The following is a 25,919-nucleotide window of genomic DNA, read 5'->3' on the forward strand; positions in this document are numbered from 1 at the left end:
TAAAGACAACCTTCGTTCTGAAAAATAGGAAATTTATACATTTGTTTCAGGCGTTATGCATGGCTGGTAACAAATGTAATTTCATGCCAACTTGCTGAAATAGATAGAACACAGTCTATGCTTTAGGGATTTGGAAGAGCTGTGATGCAATTCATCTTATGGATACAATCGCCACAGTTTTTATGTCTTTTGCAGTTTATTGTTCTGAGGATTCGTTTGCCAAGAAATACTCTGCCTTGTGGCTTTTATGTTGTATCTTGGCATTTAGATCACAAAAGTCTCTACGGTTCATTTTGAAACTTTGAGGGAAATGATACCCATATGATTTAAAGTTTAAGTTTAATTACCGCCTGTAAATTGCTTTTGGAAGTATAGGTAGTCAAAAAGTAAGAGTGGTTTTAAATTTCAGATGCAGAGAATAGCGTAATCACTTTCTAAAATGTAGAGATTTTACTCAAAATAGATTCTCTGGAGAGAATCAGAAAGTTAGAATTGCCTGTGTATAATATCCTTCATGCTCTTCTCTTCATTGCCACGGAAGTTATATAATCTCAACCTCCATGTCTACGACCCTGTGTATGAATATAATGACTTACTGAAGATTTGTCAAAATTCTCATATACTTCCTGAAAGGCAATGTCATGTTTTAGGTGAAAATTGTGAAAGACACTTTGAGGTCATTTGAGCATTAAAATAATAATAATAATAAAGGTGTCTGTACAGGGAAGGAACTTCAGTACACACATAGCTGTGGCATCAGCATCTTAAGGTGAGCTCCTGTGACACCGTGTAGGGAAGTGGAGGGCCGTGTCGTTGGTGACGCAGACTTCTTTAGAAATAGATGCTGTTTCCCTTGATAGTGTAGATAACCTAAGGATATTGGAAGTACTTAGGTGACATTGTACTAAGCACTAGCCTGTGCACGGCAATAGGCTTTAATAAATCCAGCTCTAGGATTTTAGAAGTTCCCTCAGCTAGCCTCCCACCCAGACTCGGTACAACTGCAGCCGTAAAACCATATCTGTCCCAAGTCTTGAGAACCGTGACTAATCTGAGACTCTGAAAAACCTGGAATTCCTGCTGGAATTTCAGTGTCTACTCATTTAACACACCGTTTAGTGGTCTGTACTTAGCTGTTTCAGGTCTTTTGGCATTTCCAGAAATAACCCAGACATCTTAGTGAGTCCAAGCGGTTTTCAAATGTCAGTGTGCATCCCCATCACCTAGAGTGTTGCCTACAGCGCGCATTCCTGGGCACTGCCCCCTAGAGATCTGATCCTATGAGCCTAGGAATCTGCATGTTAATCAGGTAAGCCAGCTGGTTCTGAGGCAAGTGGTGTGGTGACAGGTTTGAGGAACACTGGTGTGGGAGATGTATTCAACATGCAGAGCCTGCTTTATGGGTGTGTGACCTGTGCGGTTGTGCAGGCCCCACACTCAGAAGGGCCCTGCACTTGACTTAATACTCTTTCATCACCTTAAAATTCTTACCATTTTTTTTTTTTTTTTGAGAGAGAGAGAGAGAGAGACTTTTGAGAAGTGGGGAGAGACACAGGGAGAAGGTGAGAGAATCTTAAGCAGGCTCCACAGACTTAGTGTGGAACGTGATGGGGGCTTACTCTCATGGCCCTTGAGATCATAACCTGAGCTGAAATCAAGAGTCGACACTTAACTGAGCCACCCAGGCGCCGCTAAAATTTTAACAATTTTTGAACAAGGAATCCTGTATTTCTTTTTTCCCTGAGCCCTGCGAACTAAGTAGTCCTTTCTCTGTACAGGATTTTATTGTGTATAACTGAAATTGTGTTTCTTGATACCCATGGATTGCAATTATTCAATAATGATTTTTTACTTGTTTGTATTAGGCTGCAAACTCCAGGGCCACTTCTAAGCTCTAGAAGTGATGGAGTATCATTTGTCATAGAACATTCAATAGGAGATCCTAACAGTATGATTTTTTTGAAAAAATTAAATTTTTATTCCTGGTCTTGAACGTAGAAACCCATGTTTATGTTATTCTTGTACACTGTTTTTTTTTTCCTCCCAGGATGGTACAAAACAGAAAAGAGAGCGGAAGAAGACCGTCTCGTTCAGTAGCATGCCCACAGAGAAGAAGATCAGCAGTGCAAGTGATTGTATCAATTCGATGGTCGAGGGTTCAGAACTCAAAAAGGTTCGCTCCAACTCCAGGATTTACCATAGGTATTTTTTACTGGATGCTGACATGCAGAGCCTGAGGTGGGAACCATCTAAGAAAGATTCTGAGAAAGCCAAGATTGATATTAAATCCATCAAGGAAGTGAGAACAGGAAAAAATACAGACATATTCCGCAGCAATGGCATTTCTGACCAGATATCTGAAGATTGTGCGTTTTCAGTCATATACGGAGAGAATTATGAGTCACTTGATTTGGTTGCCAACTCTGCAGATGTTGCGAACATCTGGGTTACGGGACTGCGGTACCTAATTTCTTACGGAAAACATACACTTGATATGTTAGAAAGTAGCCAAGACAACATGAGGACTTCTTGGGTTTCACAAATGTTTAGTGAAATTGATGTAGATAACCTTGGACATATAACTCTGTGTAATGCTGTGCAGTGTATCAGAGACCTCAATCCTGGTTTAAAAACTAGCAAAATTGAGCTTAAGTTCAAAGAATTGCACAAATCCAAGGACAAAGCTGGTACTGAAGTCACAAAGGAAGAATTTGTTGAGGTTTTCCATGAGCTTTGTACCAGACCTGAAATTTATTTCCTTTTAGTTCAGTTTTCAAGCAATAAAGAATTTCTTGATACCAAGGACCTTATGATGTTTCTTGAGGCAGAGCAGGGTGTGGCACATATAAATGAGGAAATAAGCCTTGAAATTATTAATAAATATGAGCCATCCAAAGAAGGTCAGGAAAAGGGCTGGCTTTCCATAGATGGGTTTACTAAGTACCTTATGTCCCCCGACTGTTATATATTTGATCCAGAACATAAGAAGGTCTGTCAAGATATGAAGCAACCTTTGTCTCATTACTTTATAAACTCATCTCATAATACATACTTAATAGAGGATCAGTTCCGAGGTCCCTCTGACATCACGGGATACATCCGAGCTCTTAAAATGGGTTGCCGGAGTGTTGAGTTAGATGTATGGGATGGGCCAGATAATGAACCTGTAATTTACACGGGCCACACCATGACCTCTCAGATAGTCTTCCGCAGCGTCATTGATATTATTAACAAGTATGCGTTCTTTGCTTCGGAGTATCCTCTTATCTTGTGTTTAGAAAATCACTGTTCTATTAAACAGCAGAAGGTAATGGTTCAGCACATGAAGAAAATTTTAGGGGACAAGCTCTATACAACATCGCCCAACATGGAGGAATCTTACCTCCCATCCCCAGATGTCCTAAAAGGGAGGATACTCATTAAAGCCAAGAAGCTGTCCTCAAGTTGCTCTGGCGTAGAAGGGGATGTTACCGACGAAGACGAAGGGGCAGAAATGTCTCAGAGGATGGGCAAAGAGAACGTGGAACAGCCCAACAACGTGCCTGTGAAGCGATTTCAGCTCTGTAAAGAACTGTCTGAACTCGTGAGCATCTGTAAGTCTGTTCAGTTCAAAGAATTTCAGGTATCATTTCAGGCTCAGAAGTACTGGGAAGTCTGTTCGTTTAATGAAGTGCTGGCCAGCAAATACGCCAATGAAAATCCAGGGGACTTTGTAAATTACAACAAACGTTTTCTCGCCAGGGTCTTCCCCAGCCCAATGAGAATTGACTCCAGTAACATGAACCCTCAAGATTTTTGGAAGTGTGGTTGTCAGATCGTAGCCATGAACTTTCAGACCCCAGGCCTGATGATGGACCTGAATATTGGCTGGTTTAGGCAGAACGGAAACTGCGGCTACGTCCTTCGGCCGGCCATCATGAGGGAGGAAGTGTCTTTCTTCAGCGCCAACACGAAAGACTCTGTCCCGGGAGTCTCACCGCAGCTTCTTCACATTAAAATCATCAGCGGGCAGAACTTTCCCAAACCCAAAGGATCAGGTGCCAAAGGAGATGTGGTGGATCCTTACGTCTATGTGGAGATTCACGGAATCCCTGCCGACTGTGCAGAACAAAGGACAAAAACCGTGCACCAGAATGGAGACGCCCCCATTTTTGATGAAAGCTTCGAATTTCAAATCAACCTACCTGAACTGGCCATGGTGCGCTTTGTAGTCCTAGATGATGACTACATTGGGGATGAATTCATTGGCCAGTACACAATTCCCTTTGAATGTTTACAGACAGGCTACCGCCACGTTCCCCTGCAGTCATTGACTGGAGAGGTCCTGGCGCACGCTTCTTTGTTTGTCCACGTGGCTATTACTAACCGAAGAGGAGGAGGGAAACCTCATAAAAGGGGCCTTTCCGTGAGAAAAGGGAAGAAATCCAGGGAATATGCATCTTTAAGAACACTGTGGATTAAAACTGTGGATGAGGTGTTCAAGAATGCCCAGCCGCCTATCCGGGATGCCACAGACCTGAGAGAGAACATGCAGGTGGGTACTCGTGTTGAAGTATTTCCTCAGCGGCGTTCCTTCACGGTGCACCCTGCGCACCATCTGCGAATACCGTGGAGGGCTTTGGGTTTTCCAACAGTATATTTGATTTTCAATAATTTGTAAATTCCAATTTGTCATTAGAACATTTACCACTAGGCTCATTGTTTTTAATCATTTACATTTCCAGAACTGAAGTTGGTGTCGAAAATATTGATAATGCGTTAGAATAAACCAGTTTTGTTGCTGTCTCACATAATCGTCCTTGTCTGCTTCACAGATCCCCATTGTTTTCTAGGAGTGTACATGGGAATCTCTGATTTTCCGGAATATTGTTTAGCTGGAACACACTTTGATGACCTTTCAAAATAAAAGGCACATGTTCCAACCCTTTCTTCTGGAGCCGTAGTGCTAGGAAAATAGCAAGCACTTCAATGAGCCGATGTGTTTGTGTTTTGAGCCGCTGCTTGATGTCGGAGGACGGCTATTCAAGTGTTTCAGTAGAAGACATGTGGTGTCTGTATTTATTAGAAGTCTAAGATAATAATTACCTCTCAACTGTATAATGGCTAAAAGCAATCAGTTAGGAACAAATGTATGTAATTAAGGATCGTCCACATGTCCAGCAGGGTACCGGGGCCCGCCTCACAGAGCTGCCGGCCCTCCCCCGGCCCAGCGTGTGAGAGCGCCTGCCATGTCTGGGGTAGCTGCTCGGCGTGTGTTTATTAAAATATGTATATTAAATATATTAGCTGGGTATATATCTATAGATACCTATTATGAGAAGAATGGCACCAGCAAGTAAAATCTGACTCAGAATATTCAGCAGATTTCAACCCCATACAGATTTTATAGATGAACTCATTCATAAAAAGACCTTGCCACAAGAGAGGAGTTTTATTCTCTTTCTCTCCAAGTCAAAGTGTAACAGGGAGCTGCAGGGCTTTTCCCTGTTTCTGAGGGCGAGAATGGTTTGGGAAACCCTGAGCTCCGAGCAAGGCACAGTGGCCTGCCCCAGGCCCGGGTCGTGCTCGCGCCGCAGCGTTCCCGCGGGGATCCTCCGGAGCTCGAGGATCCTGTGTCCAGAGCTGCGTGTCTGCGCTGCACCCGGCAGAGCAGCGGTGGTGGGGCTTAACGAGCGCCCGGCCCGCACAGGCAGTCTGGGCCGTGAGGACGCAGCCCTGAACAAGCAGTGCCTTCAGCGGGGAGTGGGCGGTGGGGAGGGAAACAGACCGCGAGCAGGTGAACGAGCAAATAGGACAGTTGCAGACACAAGCAAGAGCTGTGAAGAAACTAAAACAGGGAGGTGTGACGGAGTGATTGGGAGACCCTGTCGTAGACCTCACAGTCATGGTTTGTTGTCACAAGCAGTCAACGTCCAAGTGATTTTGAGCAAAATGACACAGAGTTTGATGTCCACATTTAAAGAGATATTAATAAAAAGAAAATGTTTAAGAAAACCAAAGCGCCGCCCATTTCTTAGACTGGGGCATGTGAGAGCAGCAGACACGGGACTTGCAAGGCCTGGATTCCTCCCCTCTGGCCGCCGTGCTCAGCCCAGATCAGGACCCAAGTGCACCTGGAGTAACTTCCATTTTGGTTAGAATTTACCGGTTGTTATAGCATGGTAATTAAAAAGCATAGGCCTCAGCATCAACAGATTTCAGGTAAAATCTTGACTCCTTCCCTCACCAGCTGTGTGACCTTAGAGAAATAACAGAGGGAGGTTAGAGCAGAGCCGAGACTCATTTCCTTACCCACAGCGTGGCTGGTTGAGAGGATTAAGTGAGGTAATGGGTACTAGGTAGGCCTACTAGCTTAGCACTTGGTAAGTGCTCCAAGAATGCCAACCGTGACATTTGACAGTGTCAAGGGATTTTCTTTACCGGATATTTTAATGGCATAGCTCTGGTGATGAGAAAAGGGGTGGGGTGGGGGAACAAACGTTGCAATCAGTGGACACACTGATAGGGGAGGGTCTCCTACTGGGCAGTAAATTGCTTTGTCCTCAAAATTCCTTTAGATTTTCTGGTGGTTTTCTGGCAATCTTTAGATTTTCTGGTGGTTTTCTGGCAATCTCTAGATTCTGCTAGATCGTTGCCTTCACTGGACTTCCAAAGCTAGGAAAGAGAGAGAAAGAGCAGTCCCTCTCTCATGACCCCAGAAGAGCAAACCATATCAAAACCTTGATCTTGGACTTCTAGCCTCCATAACTGAGACAATAAATTTAACCCCTCCTCCAAAAATATTCTTTTCAATTTGGAACCAGTGTAAACAGGTGAGAGACATTCAAGTTTCTCCCTCGAAAATACTCCCTTTCTTTTTAGATGGCTGGCATTTGATACTTACTTTAAACCTGTTTTGATTTTTTTTCCTCTCCCGTGTTTGAGTGCAGAAGCCATTCTTCTTGTTTGCTCACGATTGCCTATCAGCCTTAGCGCCACTGTGAACTTTGATCTGAAAAGAGGCTTTACCCTTCAGATGAATTTTACTTACTCGCATTTTCTGTACTTTTGGTAAATTGGTACTGAAAATATCTGTAACTGTATTTACTTTGGAAAATAGCCATTTTTCCCGGCATGAAATAATCATTAGTTAATTGTCATGACTTTGCTAATAACAGTTGTACCAGGCAGTTCAAGTATAATCAAGTACATCAAGTAGAACAGCCTCGAGAACTTAAAACCTCTGGTTAATTACAGAGCGCCTCCTTTCTTTCCACGTAACAGAATGCCGTGGTATCATTCAAGGAGCTGTGTGGCCTCTCCTCCGTGGCCAATCTCATGCAGTGCATGTTGGCGGTGTCTCCCCGCTTCCTGGGATCTGATAACACGCCCCTGGTGGTCCTGAATCTGAGCGAGCAGTATCCCACGATGGAGTTGCAGGGAATCGTGCCCGAGGTTCTGAAGAAGATTGTAACAACTTACGACATGGTGAGTTGTTCTCTGTGCTTTAATGGAGCCTGGGTGAGAGAGAGATCGTAAGACAATACACCAGACATACTCAGGAGCTCTTGCTAAGGTGTGCTTTCCTATTTCATGCTTCATTTACCTATGTCGGAAAAATCGTTCCTCTGACCTTGCCGTATTTGAAAGAGCTCAGTGGTTTACTGTTGTTGTTTTAGAAAGCAGGACTCAGAAACCGTTGCCTCAATCGGATTAAATAGTAGTTAGCTTTTCAAGAATGTATCCGAATTGATTTCTCAAGCATATGCTATTTTCTACACATACATGGCAAAGAATTTTTTTTAAATCTTTCTCTGCAATCAGCCCTTGATTTGCTCATTTTTATTTTGTTTTCATTCTTCAGACTGGTAAAAGTGAGAAATTTAATTTTTTCTAAAATAAATTTTAAGCACAATTAGGGGCAATTTCTTCTATCACGTGATTATAATGTATAATGCTTTCCTTCCTTACAGCAGCTGCTCTGAGATACCTATAATTTGTAATCAACTTAACGTTAATGAGGTATCCTCAGGATACCTAGAATATTACATTTTTGAGCTTACATATTTCTTGCATTTTCGTTAATCATATCCTGGTCTTATTGTGCTTTTTGACTTATCGTAGCTCTAAGGGAGAATTAGTGAGTGAACAACACTGTTTCGAGCCCATGATGTCGTGGAGGCTCTCCAGCCTGTGAGGTTTAAGGGTGGTGTTGGACACTGCTCCCCCAGATGGGCCAGGCTGTCAGCCTTTGCTCCTCAGGATCCTCAGAGTTAAGAGGCTACGTCTACCCCCTCCTCTACGCAAAATGCATGGGCTACGACCACAAAACACTAGGCTTCATCTGACGTAGCCGCTGAGGTTAAAGACAAAGTGGGATTGGCATCATAAGCCTTAACAGAAATATTTTTGACTATTCTGTAAGTTGATCTGAAAGCTTTAATTCAGAGGGGCTTATATAATTCAAAGGAAGACAAAAACCAGATTAGGCCAGCATTTCCCACAGTGTGTTCAGAGGAACCTTGGTTTCTTAGAATATTGGTAAATGTCACATGGGAGAAAGGGCTCCATGGTAAAGCAGTTTGGGGAAATACTGGTTTGAACAAAATTAATCATATGTCTTTACTGCAGGACATCTTAGGGCCTTTTCTTTGCTGACATACTGACTTCCCAGGAGGGTGATAGATAGAGAATGCCCTGTTTCACAAATGGACTTGACCAAGGGGTACTGTTCCCAAAAACAAAAGTTCTAAATACCTTTTGTTCTTGATCTTCACTTCTTGATCTTATTCGCTCAAGTCTTTAGACAAATAAGATCTGGAAGTACAAGTCAGTAGAATGCAGTATTTTAAACAGCTTATCAGTTCATTACCTACCTTTTTCCTAGATTCCTGTGCAATAGCCACACATTTTAGCCGATACGTATCAGTCCCTACTATTTCTAGCTTAGAATTCGTGGTAGCGTGAGCCATCTAAAAGACCAAACAGTGGGCTCTGCGGGCAAACTACAGAGAGTGGCAGTCAGCCTGAAGAAAGAGGGAAGGCCAGGGGCAAGTGCGTGTCCACACTGGGGAGAGAGCTGTGCTGGGTGCTGCAGGGGCCACAAGAATGCCCTTGAATTGCCCCATCCTCAGGGAGCCATCCAGTCCACTGGAAGGTAATGGAGGCAGCTGGGAAGCAAAACACTGGACGCTTATGCTCTGCTCCTTTGCAGTGAAAAGTGGAAAGATAGGAAAAGAGGTAAAAACGGGAAAGTTTGAAGAGCTCCTTCACGCTGTGACCGAGGCCACCTAGTTAGTTCCCACCTCCTCCTGTTTTATGAGAAGAAGCCAGAAGACGTAGCTGATATGTATAAATGTTTCTTAAGCTTAAGCCACACGTAAAATTGTTAGACATTTTGTAGACCTATTTCGTTCACCAAAATCTAACATGACTCAGTCCCTGGGCGCTTCACTGATTTCCATGGCGGTCCCACAGTGACATTTCTTCTCCGTAACCTTTTTTTTTTTTTTTTTTAAGATTTTATTTATTTATTTGACAGAGAGAGACAGCCAGCGAGAGAGGGAACACAAGCAGGGCGAGTGGGAGACGGAGAGGCAGGCTTCCAGAGGAGGAGCCCGATGTGGGACTTGATCCCAGAACGCCGGGATCACGCCCTGAGCCGAAGGCAGACGCTTAACGACTGCACCATGCAGGCGCACCCTCTCCGTAACCTTTTTAACAGGAACTTCCTGAGAGTGGGGTGGCGGCAACCCACCTGGGTGATAACCGTGGGGGCTAGACAAGGCTGAGGACCCAGGACCTAGTCCGGCGGCTGAGTGCCGATCCCGAGCAGGAGGTTCTCAGGGTTCATGACCAAGAGGCTTCTGGGCGCCAGCAGCCTCCCAGCACCCATCACAGTATTTGGCACAGGAATCATGCAGTGCTCCTTGGTTCCCTGCCCCTTCCTCTCCCTGGGCTGCTAAATGATCACTCTTACTACGCAACTCTGTTTGCACATAACTGGATAGTTGTATCGTTGCAGAAGTGATCAGACAGAATGTTTTAGCTCGTTCATATTTTTTAAATTGTGAAACTTACATAATGTTAATTGCCATAGCTGTGCTGCATTATACCCCTAGGTCTATTGATTTGTCCTGTCTTAACTCCATCTGAAAAACTAAGCCATAAAATATTTAAAATTAAATTCAAATTATTATAATTTGAATTTTTAAAACTAATATTGCTACAGCAATAACTCTTGTAATATCTATATTTTATAGTCCTTTTTTTAGTAACTTGGTTTCTTACCTTGTAACAATTAATTTATTAAAACTAGCTAAAGGAGCATTGATGGGAAGTATACTAAGGTCCTGGACAGTCTGTAACTTTAAATTTATTTATTTATTTTTGTGATTTATGTTGAGCTTTACCCAAAATTAACCTTGGAAATAAGATCTTTTTTCATTTTGTTTATTTCCCATTTATAATATGAAGGCTCCAAATGAGAAGTAAGAGTAGTGTGAGAAATCCGCTCCAGAACTCCTGTGTCATTGCCAGTCTACACTGCTGAAGGTGGCCCTGGGGAGGCCAGGGCCACACGTGGCCTCTCCTGCATGTGCAGATATGTATTTATGCTGTTACGATTGTGATTACTTTTCAGTGTCTAAACTCTTATTAATAAGCCAGTATATTTGAAATATGCCAGTTTCCTTGGGAAAAAGGAGAATGCAGAGAAGGAATTGATCATGGAAACGCGAACAACTTGTAAACCATTCTGGAGGCTAGAAAAGAATGCCCATGTCCAGGGTGGCCACATATCCTGGTCTTCCTGCTGATATACCTTTTGCCCCGGATGAATTATTCATAGCTCTCCCTTTAACTCTTAGAAGCGTCCCTGTTTAGGGGTGCTGGGGTGGCTTAGTCGGTTAAGTGTCTGCCTTCGGCTTAGGTCATGATCCTGGAGTCCTGGGATCAAGCCCTGCATTCGGCTCCCTGCTTAGCGGGGTGTCTGCTTCTCCCTCTTCCTTTGCCTGCCACTCCCCCTCCTTGTGCTCACTTGCTCTCTCTCTCTCTCTCTCTCTCAAATAAATAATCTTTTTTAAAAAAAAAGAAGTGTCCCTGTTTAGATAATTAGTTGTATGGTCACCCTGTGCATGGCCCCTAGACTGTCCTAATGGCTTTGTGATTACCACCAACAAATGGATCTTCTAAATTGTCCAAATCGTGGTTTTTACCCTATGTGTGGTTCCTCCTTGGGTCCTGGAAGTGTGAGATTCAACCCTGGGTCAAAGCCATGCAGGTGTCAAAGCCATTCCAGAGTAGAGGAAGAAGAGAAGTACAGACACCTTCTTAGACTAGGCAGATTGGTGGGGGATGTTGATAACAGGGACTGGACCGGTGTGGAGAGTGGCAATGGCGATGTATTGTCAGACAAATAAGCCTTTTCTCCCCTTGAGGTGTTTACAGTTTAGTAGAAGAGATAAAGTGTATCCGTAGATAGTAAGATGATACATGACAGATACTTTAAAATATGTAAGCAAACCATTTGGATGTTTATGGACAAGAACGGTCAGTTTCCGGGTTAGGGATTAGGAAGACTTCGGGGAAATATTGGTCTTTGAGCTAGACCTTTAAGAATGAGTCACATTTCAGTAGGCAGAGGTGATAAGAAGGAGGCTATTCAAAGTTGAGTTTACGGAGTGAAGCGTGCTCGGAAATGTGGACGCACGTATTCTGGGCGAGTCCCCTGAGGGCCGTGGGGGTTCCTGCTCAGATCGGAGCGCTGCGGGGCCAGCTCAGGCGGTACCCGCTGTAGGAGGCGGAGCGGGAAAGAGAGCTCGGAGAGCACATGGTGAGTGCTTTTATTTCGCTGCCGATCAGGTGCAAACAACGGAAACCCTGTGGCACATCAAATTAGTGGCAGAACTAGGTTTAGCAGTCTCCTTGTCCTGTGTTCTTTCTGTGATCCAGGTCAGGGAAATTAGCCACGTGTGGTGTATAGATGAGTGATCAACATGCAGCTAAAGCCCAGATATCTTCAATAATAATAATAATCTAAAGTTGTTCATGTGGGGTTCTCCAAGTAAGAGGTAACTCGTTTCGGATTCCTGTTCCTCATGATGATGGAAAAGAATTCATTTTACATACTTTGGCATAGAGTAAAAGACAGGTTCGATGAGCTTAAACTAAGGAAGACTATTTCAATAGTCAGGTCAGATTCCAGTCAAAGAAATCTGGTCATAAGTAGCTGAACATATCTTTTATATTATTACTTCAGAAAACAACAGATTTAAATATTTCACTTAAAATTTATGGAAATGTACTTGAATTCATTCGCCGTTCACAATCGGGTACCAAAATTGAGCTTGAATGTTCTCTCGTGTAATTTAAAGCTGGTGGGAGAAAATAAGGATTGCGTAACCTGAGTTTAAGACATTCTTTACAATACACAGTGCTTTTTTTTTTTTTTTTTAAGATTTTATTTATTTATTTTTTGGGAGCGAGAGAGAGAGAGAGAGAGAGAGAGAGCACGCGCGCGCTCGAGCCGGTGAGGGAGGGGCAGAGGGAGAAGCAGACTCCCCGCTGAGCAGGGAGCCCAACGCGGGGCTCCATCCCAGGACCCTGGATCATGACCTGAGCCGAAGGCAGCTGCTTAACTGACTGAGCCACCCAGGTGCCCACAATACACAGTGCTCTTAAGAACACATATGCACTGGCATTTCAGTGTAAACCTTCCCCTCCCAGCAATATCAGTGATCTAATTCATCATCTTTTTAAATGAAAGTGATTTTTACCATCCTTTTAGTATTATCAGTAATAATTCATCTCTCTAGCTATCTTTGTTTATTAGTTTCCTATTTCAGACTTAAATTTCTAAATTTTTGTGAGATCCATACTAAAATATAGAGACCAAGGAGTCAACATTCTTCCTCTTTAGAGAGAGAACATTGGAAATGTTGGATACAAAGAAAGTTCTCTTTATAAATATTTTTCATTGGACTTTGAGGACAGTATTCGAAGTGAAATAAGCCAGACATGGAAAGATCAGTACTACGTGATTCCTCTTATGTGAGGTATCTAAAATAACCAAATTCATACAATCTGAGACTGGAATGGTAGTTACCACAGGCTGGAGGAAGGCGCAACGGAGTTACTAATCAACAGGCCTAGTTTCGGTTAAGTATGGCGAATAAGCTTCAGAGCCCCACTGGCCAGCATCAGGCCAGTAAGCAGACATGTATCGTACACCTAGAATTTGTTAAGAGGGTGGCTCTCCCGTGAAGGGGTTCTTAATACAACTTCTTTAAGAAAAAAAGTTTTTCGTTGGTTTTGCTATGATTTCTGTAATATGGAATTTGCTTCAGTCAGTGAGCTTGAAGGTGGAGTTGTGGGGAATGAAAGAGGAGAAGAAACAGTAAAGAAAATGATGCTCGATTCTGTTCCAGGCAGTAGCGCTGTTCCGTGCACGCCGGTGGACCCTCGGGCAGCCCCTCTCTGCTCAGAGATTGTACAGGACCTCATTCTTAGCACTGCAGGGCCTTTGTATCTACTTTCTATTTAAAATTAGTTTGTTTTCATCTTTCACAGCTTCACAAAAATCTTGATTTTAATTGCCTTCACATTTAATTAAGAAAGCATACTCTGGGGAATCCATTTATCCAGTGGAGAACAGTATTTTTTCAGTGTAAAAGGGAGGAACCTGATGCTTTGTCCAGGAGGATATTATTTGCTCTCTGAGTGTTTTTACATAAATTACTGAACAGTCCCTTCTAACTCATTACTTTAAATATTTCTTTAAAAAAACTAGTTTCTTCAAATAAAATATGGGAAATGAAGGGTGTCTTTCATATACAGACATGTTGGCAATTGGCACGCAACATCAGGAACACTCTGCTTTATCTTATGGGTGTGATTTCACATATTTTGTCTTGCCACTGCTTAATGCGGTGAAGAGATAAATCACACTTCATAATTAATGGAGTCAGCCCATCTGGACCAAGCCAGACATGATCTGTAATAAGGCTGCTATTGATCCCCGTCTCCTTTGTGGCTCCTTTTATCACTTTACTGCCTCAGAACTTGACATTAAAAGCTTCTTTTAATTGGAGGTGTCAACCTTCCCAACTTTTGTAATTATAGAAAAAAAGACCAGATAGATTATTATGCTTTAGAATAAGACTGAGCTTAGATATGTGTGTGTGTGTGTGTGTGTGTGTGTGTGTGTGTGTGTGTGTGTACAAAGGTGGATATATCCTGCAGAGGGAAGATCAGAAACCCAAAGGCTATAGTCTAATTCAGTGACAGGGGAGGTCCAGCCAGTGATGTGTCCAAAAGCAGTTTCCCTGGCGTCATCAAAACCATACAGCTGAGCCACTCCAAATTGGTTCAAGCTGCCAAGCCGATGGGAGGGGGAAGAAATGTTAAAGATACAGTGTGATGACAGCATCACATGTGTGATTAGATCAGATGCAGCGGCTGCCACTCAGTAATCAGATGCAGGGAGATTCGGACACTTCTGGAAGATAGTGTGCAGGGTGTGAAACGGTGATGATTGTGGATTTTATTGCTCATCAGTTTTCTAGTTTTACATGTCTCCACAGAAACCGAGGAGCACATATTCAGAAGTATTCTTACACACACACACACACACACACACACACACACACACACACACACCCCAGATACCTAAGCAGTGAGCAGTTGGGAAAAGAGTAGCATTTTAAGGGCTGACATCCCCTTGAAAGAGAGACTTCATCATATAGCAGTTTTTATCAACTAAATTTGATACCTAGCTCCAAACTCTGGGAGGACAGACATGAAAACCGTAATGGAGTTCAACATGTTGTCAGATGGTGTCTTCAGGCAAGAAATGATAAATGGTATTAAGCCAGCTACCATGTATCATCTGACATACCAGCAGTCTGACTTAAAATTTCTAAGTAAGCTAGGAAACAGTGATATGGTTGGTGCTGTCCAACCATATTGGTAAATGAGAAATGGGAGCCTGCTCTTGGCATCATTTCAGTTCTCGGGTAGATTTCATTTGAACCAAGGCCACCTGGGGAACCGTTACACTGCAGTGGTTTGGGGCCATGTATTTTGATGGGGTCTCTACTGTTTTACTTTTCTGTTTAGAGTCTTTCTTTTGCTTTTTAAAGGGGCAGAGCGAGATTGCTTATTTTTCAAACTGAATTTTTTTTATTATTTTAATATTTTTATTTCACTGGCTCTGGTAGAAACTATGTATAAAACATATCTGAAACCTAAAAAGTTAGGGAACTTCTTTCTACACCTGTGCTTTATGCAGAAGAACACTACTACATTTTTGATAGTACTAAGATCATTGAAGCACTGTGATTTTTTTTTTCTTTCTTTTTTTTTTTGCCTATGCAAGAACAGGGGAATTACTTTTTCCCATCAAATCCTACATTGCATTTTGGATTTTGCTCTTACATTCCTTCAAAGTTTATTTTTGATATAGTCTCTTCTTGCCTGGAAGTATTTTATGTTTCTGCATTGGGTAAAGGTAAGTTGTTTGCTAAGTTCTTCTTTCTGTCAAGGACCTTTCCAGGAAATTAGAGGAAAGAAAGAGAGAGAGAGAGGGAGAGGGAGGGAGGAAGGTAGGGGGGAGGGAGGAAGGAAGGAAGAAAGAAAGGGAAAGGGATCTGTATACATATTTAAAATGCTGTCCCTGCTCTGTAAGTAATACACACAGTTCTTTTGGTTAGTCATGATGTGCACTGGCGGCTTTTCAAAGCTGTGAGGAAGTGTTTAGCGTCCTTATCCTAGTTTATTCCGTGAACTTTTTGTCTCCGTTTGACTTTGAGTAAGTAAAAGTTCATTGAGCAGAGGAAGCCGTGCTGCTGTGGCCAGTACTCAGGCTCAGCCCCTCTATGATCTGTGCCTCTGGGGCAGAGTCTGAGTGCAAAACCCACACTCAACTCAGACGGCAAAGAAAAATGCAGCTTTCCTCTCTCGGGAGGGAGGTGGGTATTCCCCAATTTCTGTTCACTTTGGTGAACTTGATCCATTGCATTGATTTATTTTATCCACTTTGGACTATAAATACTCGTCTCTTGAGGTAAAATGCTCAGTCTCTCAGACTTTCTCTCTNNCCCTCTGCTTCCCTACAAAGTGGCCACTGGTTGCCTGGAGGGGAATGGTTGCAGAAGGCTTCTTCCTGTGTCCTTATAAAGAACATCACTCTAAAGCTTGCCATCCTCCCCGTCACCCCCATTCACCTCGAGACTGGGCCATGCAGGGAAGGGATTCCCTAGCTCCATTTACAGTCACTCAGGACTGCAAGAGATGGACTTCCAACTTCCCCACTGCCCCTTCCCTCCTCCCGCCTGAGCGTGGCCGACCTTCGGCCCAGCCTTGGGAGATGGAAGGCCAGTCCCCTCTACCCTAGGGCATGAAGCTCTGGGATCTCTGGGTTGATTCTTCACATGTTAAAATAATTTAGAAAATTATTTCTCCTCGACAAATCCTGGCTTTCAAGCCTGTCGTTTTGGTGGGAACCCAAATAAAAATCTAATTTGACCTTTAAAACTGAGAAGTGTCTGTTTTTATAAGTGAGCTGCTCTTCACCCAGGGCTCTGAAACTAGCTGTTTGAATTGGTGGAAAGCCCCTGGGGCAAAATGGTTTCTAAAGTATGGCAATGCCTGTGGGAAAAAAGTCGTTTTACACTCTTCCCATAGCACCTGTGTTTCTGCTGCAGCCCCCCGGATGTCAGCTTTCCTTTCCCAGTGCAGCACATCTTCTGGATTGCCAGAAATACCAGCTAGAGAATGCCCTGGGTGTTTCAGAAAGGAGCCAGAGGGTAGAGTTAGAAGTATGATGGGACAACTTTCAGAACCCCACAAGCTAAAGGGATTCTGTTACGATCCTCGATCCTCGAGAGAAATAGAGCCAGATTGTTCTCTGATCTTCACTATTGTTAGGCGAGTAGCATCCTTCTTAGAGCATCTTGGAACCGTGACATCTGTTTGGTGTGTTTGGATTGATGAAGAAGTTATGTTAAGCCTAATAATTGCCGAGCAAGAAAAAGGGGAGGGGCGCCTGGGTGGCACAGCGGTTAAGCGTCTGCCTTCGGCTCAGGGCGTGATCCCGGCGTTATGGGATCGAGCCCCACATCAGGCTCCTCTGCTATGAGCCTGCTTCTTCCTCTCCCACTCCCCCTGCTTGTGTTCCCTCTCTCGGTGGCTGTCTCTACCTCTGTCAAATAAATAAATAAAATCTTAAAAAAAAAAAAAAAAGAAAAAGGGGAGAAAAATAACTTTAAGGACAAGAACTTCATGCCTATATTCCTCTAGCAATTGGAGTTTTCCAGATTCAAAATTTTTGATTTGCTACTATTAATACTGTACAGTTCTTTTAAAAAAAAAAAGTTTTTTCAACATCCAGAATCCGTTTGACATCTTAAAGTTTGGAATTATTTCTGTCATGTCCACAGAACAGTATCATCTCTACATCTAGTTTTGTAGGCGTGAGCGTCCTCTTTGTGGAAATCCTTTTCAAACAGAAAAGTGATGATCAAAGAAACGAAGAGCCTAATTGACTTTCGGTGCCTGGCGTTTGATTTGTGTGTCTTTCTGCAGCTTGTGAGCTCCAGATCCTTTTCAATTCACAGAAATGAAGATTAGCTGACCTAGAACAAGCACTTCACAGCTCACTGATCCGTTCAGCCTGCTTCTCCCCTTGTGGTTGGGAGCCCTCTGGTCCTCTCACCTTGGACCCAGAAAAGCGTGTCTCTTCTTGACCCTCTAGCCTTTGCTGTTGGCCCAGAGGTGGCTTTGCCAGCTACTTTGGAAGAGAAGTCAGTGTGTTCATCTCCATCTCTGTCAGGTTGCAGAGACCTGAGCTGGAAACCCTGGAGCTCCCCAAGTGTGGGCTCCACTTTGAAACCCCAGGTACTACCTGGGCCACTGGAGGACCAGGGAAATGCATTTTCACGATTTAGCTTAATTAGTTTTCCTAACAGAGGCAATTTCTGACCAGGTAGGGAGTTGGGGATGTGAAGCCTGTGGTGGGTCTTCATTCCACCTGGAGAAGTGGCTGCCTTTGCCATCTGAGCCTGCAGTTCGCCCTCGTGTCTGGCTCCATTTGGGGTTCAGAATGTTCTCCAGCCGGTTAAGTGGAAATCGTTTGCCTGAGTGATTCTTTTACCAGTGCTAGCCTCAGAGTGCTGGATACAATTCACAAGTAATTATCACATGTGTGAATTTCTTTTCAGAAGTATTTTTTTTGTCAAAGATTCATCAAAAGGATGAACTACTTAATATTTCATCGTGTCCCATTTTTGTCCATAGTCAGGTTAGAGTTTAGAAAACGTGTAAGTTACCTTGATAATACAATTATATTGTTTAGAATTTTGATGTTTTTAAATATCACCCTGACTTTCTAAATGTGAGATCCATTCACAGATTAACTTGGTTTATGACCGCCCATTTTTGTGTAGTTTAGGACAGGACATGCTTTTCCATTTAGGAATTCAGCACTGTTGCAAGTGTAATTTGGAGTTGAGTTAAAAAAGATTGAAATTCCATCAGATACTTGTATAAAATTGTTCGCGATGATCCGTAGATTGGTTTGTAAATGCAATGATGAGCACCTCTGTTCTTGTGGACATAGGCCCTTTGGATGTGCAATCACAGTTTAGAAGACAACTCTCTAAGAAATGGGATAATTTGAATAGAACCAACTCCATGAAAATGAAGCTATTGAGATAACCAGCTTATATGAAAAATCATATATTTCAGAATCAGTTTTGAGAAAATGTGATTGTAGACGCTTAACTCAAACCACCTTCTGGCATCTTTCCTTGGGCAGTAGGGTATACTCATTTCTGACCTTTTTTTTTCTTTTAATCTGTTATATCCCTAGTTATGAACTGGAAACAAATTTTTAAAGGTGCTTTTAACCACAGCCTTTTGAATAATGAGGTGGTGATTTTTCTCCACAGCTAGATGTGTTCCTGTGAGTAACATTTGGCACTACACAAGCTTTGAAGCCTACATCTTGTTGATATGTTACATTTGACCTCATCCTCATGAGAGGAATAAATTTCAGCCCTGCCTGTGGATCCATTCCTTCCTGATTTGGCCTGGGTGGGAGTGCTCACTCACCCTCTCAGCCTCCCCAAACCGCTCCAGTCTGCAGGGGTGGGGCGGGGCGGGGCGGGGCCTGCGCTCGCAAGCCTCACACCGCAGACTTCTCTCTCAGTGGGGACTGCAGGAACTGTCACTCCTTACTTTAACAGCTCCTGTTTTCCATTCTGTTCACTTCTATTCCCCCAGATTGCTGTGAAATAATTGACGCCACTCACCCCACAGAAATAACCACCTTTAATACCAGAAATCGGATCTTACTGCCACATGAATTTATCAGGAATAAAAATAGCACTTAATAATGGCTTTAAAGGCTTTTCTAACTTAATTAGGGTATTTTAAATTCTGAACCATAAGAAAACGACTCTCACAGTAAACTCAGTGGGTGGACAATATGATGTGTTCAGAGTTAAGTTTAACTCTACAAGCTTAATTACCAATTAACTTAAAAATAACATGTTAGGTAGTTTAAAATATTTATTTCCCCACTACATTTCATGTTAGTCACATCTTTAGGGCTAAACGTTTTAGATTTTTATATGGAAATTTTATATAGGAGATCTTTTATCAATTTCCAAAAATCTTTAATTGCGGTATTTTCTTTGAAACGAGCGTTGATCGTTCTGGCTTTCTTAATACTCCTCACACTCCTACGCTGGAGGGTGGTCGTGTGGAGTCACTCCTTCATTTATGTCATCGTACGGGCACAGAATAACTTCAGGGTGTTTTTGAAGATTTTATTTATTTATTTGAGAGCGAGAGAGAGAGAGAGAGAGAGAGTGCATGAGCAGGGTGAGGGGCAGAGGGAGAAGCAGGCCCCCTGCTTGATGCGATGTGGGGCTCTTTCCCCAGGACTCCGGGAGCCGAAAGCAGATGCTGAACCAACTGAGCCACCTGGGCACCCCAATAATTTTAGTTTTTAAATCACTTATCTGGTGCCAAAAGCAAGCAAGCAAACAAACCCCCCCCAAACCCTATCTTTGTAAATAGAAATGGCCAAGTATTTAGCTAAATGCAAGTGGGATGGTACTTAACTAATTCCTGTTTGTGGTGAGTCTGTGGAAGTCTTTGACCAATGTTAGGACTCTCCATAACCAAATCTTTCTTTTGCCTACATATATCATAATATATGTTTACCCTTTGGAAATGCTAGCTGCGCTTGATTTTTCATGGTCTTTTATAAAATGTGCATGTAGCATCTCAAGCTATGTTCTCTTGAATTCATTGAGTCCCGTATCACCAAATGATGCATCTTGTACTACGTTAGGGCAGGAGTTGTACTATGTTAGGGAAACCGGCCTATGGGCCAATCTGGCACCACCTGTTGTTGTATGGTCTGCAAGCTAAGAATGGTTCTTACATGCTAAATGATTGAAAAAGAAAAATAATATTGTATGACTTGCAAAAACCATGTGAAATTCACATCTCAGCGTCCATAAACAAAGTTGTGTGAGAGCACAGCTACATCCATCCCATGCTCTGTTTTCCTAGCAACAGCAGCACTGAGTTGTCGAGACAGAAACTAAGCCTAAGCCTAAAAGCCTAAAATACCTACTGTCTGCTCCTTTGCAGAAAGAATTGGCCAACCCCTGACAAAGAGGATCGGGAGAAAAAGTCCCTAGGGTATTTTAATGCCCTGGTTCCCATATTCACTTTCACCAGTTTAAATTATAATTTCATTTTTTTTTTCAAAAAATAATTTAGTGCATTTTGAATTTTGATCCTTAAGAACAGCATTCTACTTGTTAACTTCGTAGGAGGAGCGTGCTGCCAGAGCTCGAGGGCTCCTGTCCTGGAAAAGCCGTGAGCCCCTAAAGCAGTAATACTGACTTAACATTGTGATGGTCAAGAACCTGCAGGCACTAGAGACGACACGGGAAGAGGAAAGCCACCGAACGCCTTTGCTCTGGTTGCTTACAGTGCTGTCAGGGCAAGTTGGCTGCTTCGGTGGAAATGGTGACAATCACCCAGAGTTTTGTTACAGTCCAATAAAATGTGTAACTAGCTTGACTTCACAGTGAACATATAGTCCTGCTTGTGCTGCTTAGTAAGGAGGCATTAAAAATGAGCCAAAGAATGGAGTTTAAGTGGTGCTCCTTGTATCAGTCAGATCAAGCTTTTCTTGTTGGGGGGGTGGTTCAGGAGGTGCAGAGAAGTGGGAATTGGGTGGAGTTCCCAGGCAGGCTTCTCTGAAAACCCCTGGTTTCCTCTCCTAGCGGGGAGCAGGGCTTTCTCTCAAATGATAAAATCCAGGCTGTGCTAACCACATTCTATTTAAAGCTGTCTCATCAGGGAAGGGATTAATTATAAAGGGTGCTGGAGGCGGAGACCAAACCTGTGAAACCCTCTCCCACCAGGGGAAATGGGAAGGCTGCTCTGAGGGCCCTCTGCAGCTTCCTACACCCTGCTTCTTCATGCTGTTCATTTCCTTCTCATACCCGTTGCAGCTTGTAATTATACATTTGTTGGTTTGGTTTCTTTTTTTTAAGGTACCTCTCTCCTCCGCCGCTGCATCGGAGCCCCAGGATGGCAGGGACAGCGTGTGCCCTGCTCACCATGATGTCTCTGCCACAGAGCAGGTGCACAAAGTAGATGTAAAAATGAGTGACTAAAAGTGACCTTGATCTCCAGGACACAGATCAGGTGTTCTTCCTACCCTGTCTCTCTGCCCCCAAGTGGCTACATTTTCCTGAACACGGCTGATTTATATCATCACTGGTAATCTTCCCTGGGAGGGTTAGGTTTCGGGACTGGCCAGGGGACGGAGGGGGCTGCCAGTCTTCCAGGTTAAGTACTAGATGGCAGCACCCGTGTCCTAAGGCAGTAAGTGGAGCCTTTGTAGTAGGTCCCAGAAGAAGGGGACGCCTGACATGCCTGGGGGAGGGGTGGGCCGGAGGCCAGAGGCTCGGGACTAGAACAGGTGGATAGGGGAATGCAGGCATGAGGGTCCCCTCCCCAGATCATTTACCTCTTGTTCATACCTTCAAATCTCCCCTACCTTTTGCCAGGGGACTTTGCTGTGTCTGAAATTTCCTACTTAAAGGTTCATATGTCCTAAGAGGAAAATACAGTGGGGTTGAGGAATAGAAGGGAGAGTCCTAGTTGTTCACCCAGCCAGCCAGAGCAGCTGAATTCAGTGAAGCCACCCCGGGATGGGAATGTTGCTCATGTGTAGTGTAGTGTTCTAGGATTTCCCAAAGCGTGTTCATAGGATTGTCATGTGAGCTAACAGGTGGGCATGGGCTCCTGGTGGCCAAGCAGAGAAATACTTGAATGTCAAGACAACCGTCTTCTCTCAGTTGTCCCACTTGCTTCGTTGCTGACACTCAGTGTCGCTGCTAAGTGAGCTGTATCACACTGCTATGCTCCTGGGGGAAGAAACCTCCCTGACTCTCCCGGACACACGCACACGCACACGCACACCATGCACCAGCTCTGACCCCACCGTGGGAAAGTCTTTGTCCTTATCTCACCTGCCATCATGAGCTGAGTCAGGGTAACAGGCGTCCAGCAGAAAACCACGCCCCGTGTGTTTTGCCAGTAAGTACAGTTGTAGATTCATGCAGACCATCTGGGCAGGTGGGCATGCAGTGTGGGTACCTACATGTGAAACTGCTCGCCTATAAAGACACCATGGCTAGACATCGGGGATGAAGGAGGAAGTATACACCCCAGACCCTAGGAAGTATATGAGTGGGTTTTGGGGGCTGGGTTTGTGCTGCAAAGAATATGAGCCCTGATGCTGAGATAGGGCCTGCCTCGTGCTTACTGTGTGACTGAAGGCGAGTCTACTTCTCTGTAAAATGGGCATAGTTTCACCACCTCAAAGGGTACAAAATTACATGTAAATAGCCCAGACCATAATAAATTCTTAATAAACGGTAGTCATCATTATGGTATTATTAGTTTCCAAATGCTAGACCTGCAGCTCGTGAAGCTTTGAGACCTTTGTGTGTGTGTTTTTAGCATCAGTCCAGACTTCAGAGCTGCAGCTTCGCTGTATAGAGAGCCTGGCTACTCCCGTTCAGAAAGGCTGGTTTAAAATTACAAAGTGAAAAGCAGAAGATAAGGTTTCCCACCACCTTAATAGGTGAGTTGTCTCTCTTCTCTGAAAGGGGAAGACAGGGGAACACGTGGGTTATGTGGTCAACACCAGGAAAAAATCCTGGGTTTAGACAGTAAATATACTAGTAGCTGGTTGGTTGCGTTCTTGTCTTCCTTCTTGCTGTCATTCCTGGAAGACTGTGGACACCTCACTGTGCTTAAAAAAAATTCTGCTTTTCATTACAGAGAAACCTTCAGTTGTTTTTTTCTCTCAACTAACATCTATACTTAGTTACACAGACGTGAGAGAAACTAATGATACCTTACAGTAAGACTGTGATTGAATTACCTTCTGTTAATTAGGAGTTTCTAAATCACCTTGATCCCCTTGGAGAAAAGGCTTGATATAAGCAGACAGTAATAAAAGTGGTACTATGTTTAATTCTAATTGTATCTTTTGAAATTTAATTAATGTAGTAATAATTGTTTTAAACAAGCATGTCAGAACTCAAAATGGTCCTTGGTGACTTGAAAGAGTTAACATAGCATCCAGAAGTTCCTTAATCCCTCTCCGGAAGTAGCCGAATAATTGGGTTTAACGAGCTCAAGTTCCCCTTTCTTCCTGCAGGAATGGTTCTGGCCAAGTTTTAAGCCATTCTTATCAGTTCCTTGGAGACACTCCCCTCCATCCAAGGGGCAGCCTCTGAACTCCCTATCCCGAAAACTTCCGAGACTGGAAAGTTCCAGTGGTGCATTGCCCTTCTTTCCTTCCGGCTTTCCAGGCATTTACTGGAGGCAGAGGGAGTGGCCAGCTGTAGACTGTGTCCCCACTGGACTGTGCCTGGCTGCCCCTCAGGCCCAGGTGAAAGTCCCTTTGCAAGTTCCCGAGTCCCTCTGTGCTCCTGTCCCTCCCTTCTCTCCTGACCACAGAGGATGCCTGAGCACAGGCACACTTAGGTTTTGTGTTCCCCGAGGTGATCTGAGGGTGTCATGCAAGCACATTGTTATTATTATAGTTTGGGAAAGCGGGAGATGTATTTTACAGCGTTAAGAGGCTGACATGACATGACCAAAGGCCTGGAGAGGATGAGGTTTGTGTGTGTGTCTCCTTGAGGCAGTCACGGTGTCCGGTGACTCATCACGCACCGTAGAGTAGCCCGTTGAGTGTGAGAATTTTAAGTTTTCCCACTGTAATCATTTAAACACCAAGTAATTCTGCGTAGCGCACCAAGTTATTCCCTGACGAGTAGAAGGCTGGCCATAAAATGGAGAGATAAGAGCATTATTACAGTTTAAGTGCATTTGAACTTTATGATACATGTGTTCACACAGAAAAGTCCAGCACGGTGTATTATCATATGGTAGGAATTATATGCTTTTTCTGGATAGTTGTATAATTTCGGTGGAGTTCCCCTTTAGGATAGCTTAGGTTCTGTTTTGTTGCTTAATTTTCAACAATTTTTGTTTCCTCAGAATATCATATTGTACAGGACCAACAGCAGCCCAAGATCAAAACCAAAATTCTTTGCAACTTTCTGAAATTCTGTGTATTTCCTGAAGCTAAAACTATTCAGAAGTTTTAAAACTTTGCCAACAGTTTATAGTAGGATAAACATTTAAAATCTGTATACTGGCTTTATAACTAATCTCTTGATCTGTTAGATCCCTGGTATTTCCAGAGCCCTTCTCTATATCCCCCAAGCTATTTTGCACAATGGAGCTTCTCCAGCTCCTGGTCTATTTAAACATGTTTGGGAACATATGGAGACCTGCAGTAGTGCTAAACCCCAATTAATCTAGAAATAGGAGTGAATTTCTTTTAAATCAAAGTTTGGTTGTGTCTTTATAGTTTATTCAGTTGTCGGCATAAAATAAAATTTTCTTATTTGGTTTAAAGTATGATTTTTGATAAGATAAATCACCCTGGGGCATTTATTGTTTAAATTCCTCGGAGCTCTGCCTCTGTGATTTTGTCTTTTTTTAAATTTTATTTTAATTTAATTTTTTTTAAAATCTTTTATTCCTCTATGTAGCGCTCCCCCCAAACCCTTTTCTCTTTGCGGTGTTTTCTCTCATCTTTGCTCCTTTCTCCTCTCCTCCAGCCCAGCAAATGTGTATAACTAAGGACTTCTAGTGGCTGACACTGGAAGTGCCACTCAGAAATACCCGCACGGGTAAACACTTGGGCCCTCTGTGTACTGGGTACCAAGCAACTGGCAGAAAGCAAGAACCCAGGGCAATAAATTGGTTGTTTTGACTACATGATGCTCTTTATTTTCATGAATTTTATACTGAATCCAAGTGTTTCTTTTTATTTAAGTAGAGGAGAAATCTGTATTAGTCTGTGTATAATAAGCATAATGTCTTTGTCTTGTATTTACATGGTGATTCACTTGAGAATCCACAGTTTAATTAAAACTTGAGGTTTAATCTGTGAAACGCAGCCCTTTCTAAGTGCTGTGAATGTGATTATATATTAACTGAAAGTGAGAAGTGGTAGATGTGGTAGAGGAGGCTTTGTGTCATGTGAAAATTCAACTAGATACTTACGCACGAGATACAATGTAAAATATTACAGGCTTTGATCTGAAGTTTAGTGCATAAGGGATTCATATTATACCAATGCTCAGATCAAAGTTATATAACAGGAGAGCCATGTTCATTGCTTACATACATACCACTCTAGCTCTGAAGGGAACTTTATGAAAAATCAGAGCATATTGAAAAGCTGGAGAATTCTTGGCTTCCTGAATGTGGACCCTGGGTCACTCATAACTCATAATTCGTTCCAGATTTATCTAGCA

At 43.1% G+C, this 25,919-nt stretch overlaps 2 protein-coding genes across 11 annotated transcripts in view; both read left to right on the forward strand.

The window, feature by feature from the left end:
- The window catches only part of LOC121104238 (inactive phospholipase C-like protein 2), a 114,635-nt gene extending 112,744 nt beyond the window's left edge, over nucleotides 1–1,891 (forward strand). The window contains exon 3 of the mRNA XM_040636600.1: nucleotides 1,866–1,891. Coding sequence (XP_040492534.1) covers nucleotides 1,866–1,891 — 26 coding nt within the window. The remainder of the gene's footprint in view (nucleotides 1–1,865) is intronic.
- A 156-nt stretch (nucleotides 1,892–2,047) lies between these two features.
- LOC103679529 (inactive phospholipase C-like protein 2) overlaps nucleotides 2,048–25,919 on the forward strand; it is a 71,975-nt gene continuing 48,103 nt past the window's right edge. For 6 of the 10 annotated variants that reach the window (XR_005836579.1, XR_005836580.1, XR_005836581.1 and 3 more), the window contains exons 1-2: nucleotides 2,048–4,534; nucleotides 7,264–7,467. Coding sequence is in view for 7 of the 10 variants with exons in the window: in XM_008709093.2 (XP_008707315.1) it covers nucleotides 2,099–4,534; nucleotides 7,264–7,467 (2,640 nt within the window). In the remaining 3 variants the exon portion in view is untranslated. Of the gene's footprint in view, nucleotides 4,535–7,263; nucleotides 7,468–21,560; nucleotides 21,651–25,919 lie in introns of all 10 variants that reach the window. The other 4 variants (XM_040636844.1, XM_040636846.1, XM_040636845.1 and 1 more) reach the window with 1 other exon arrangement.

Source organism: Ursus maritimus, unplaced genomic scaffold (assembly GCF_017311325.1).
Source record: "Ursus maritimus isolate PB19 unplaced genomic scaffold, ASM1731132v1 scaffold_20, whole genome shotgun sequence".
Classification (NCBI taxonomy): Eukaryota; Metazoa; Chordata; class Mammalia; order Carnivora; family Ursidae; genus Ursus; species Ursus maritimus.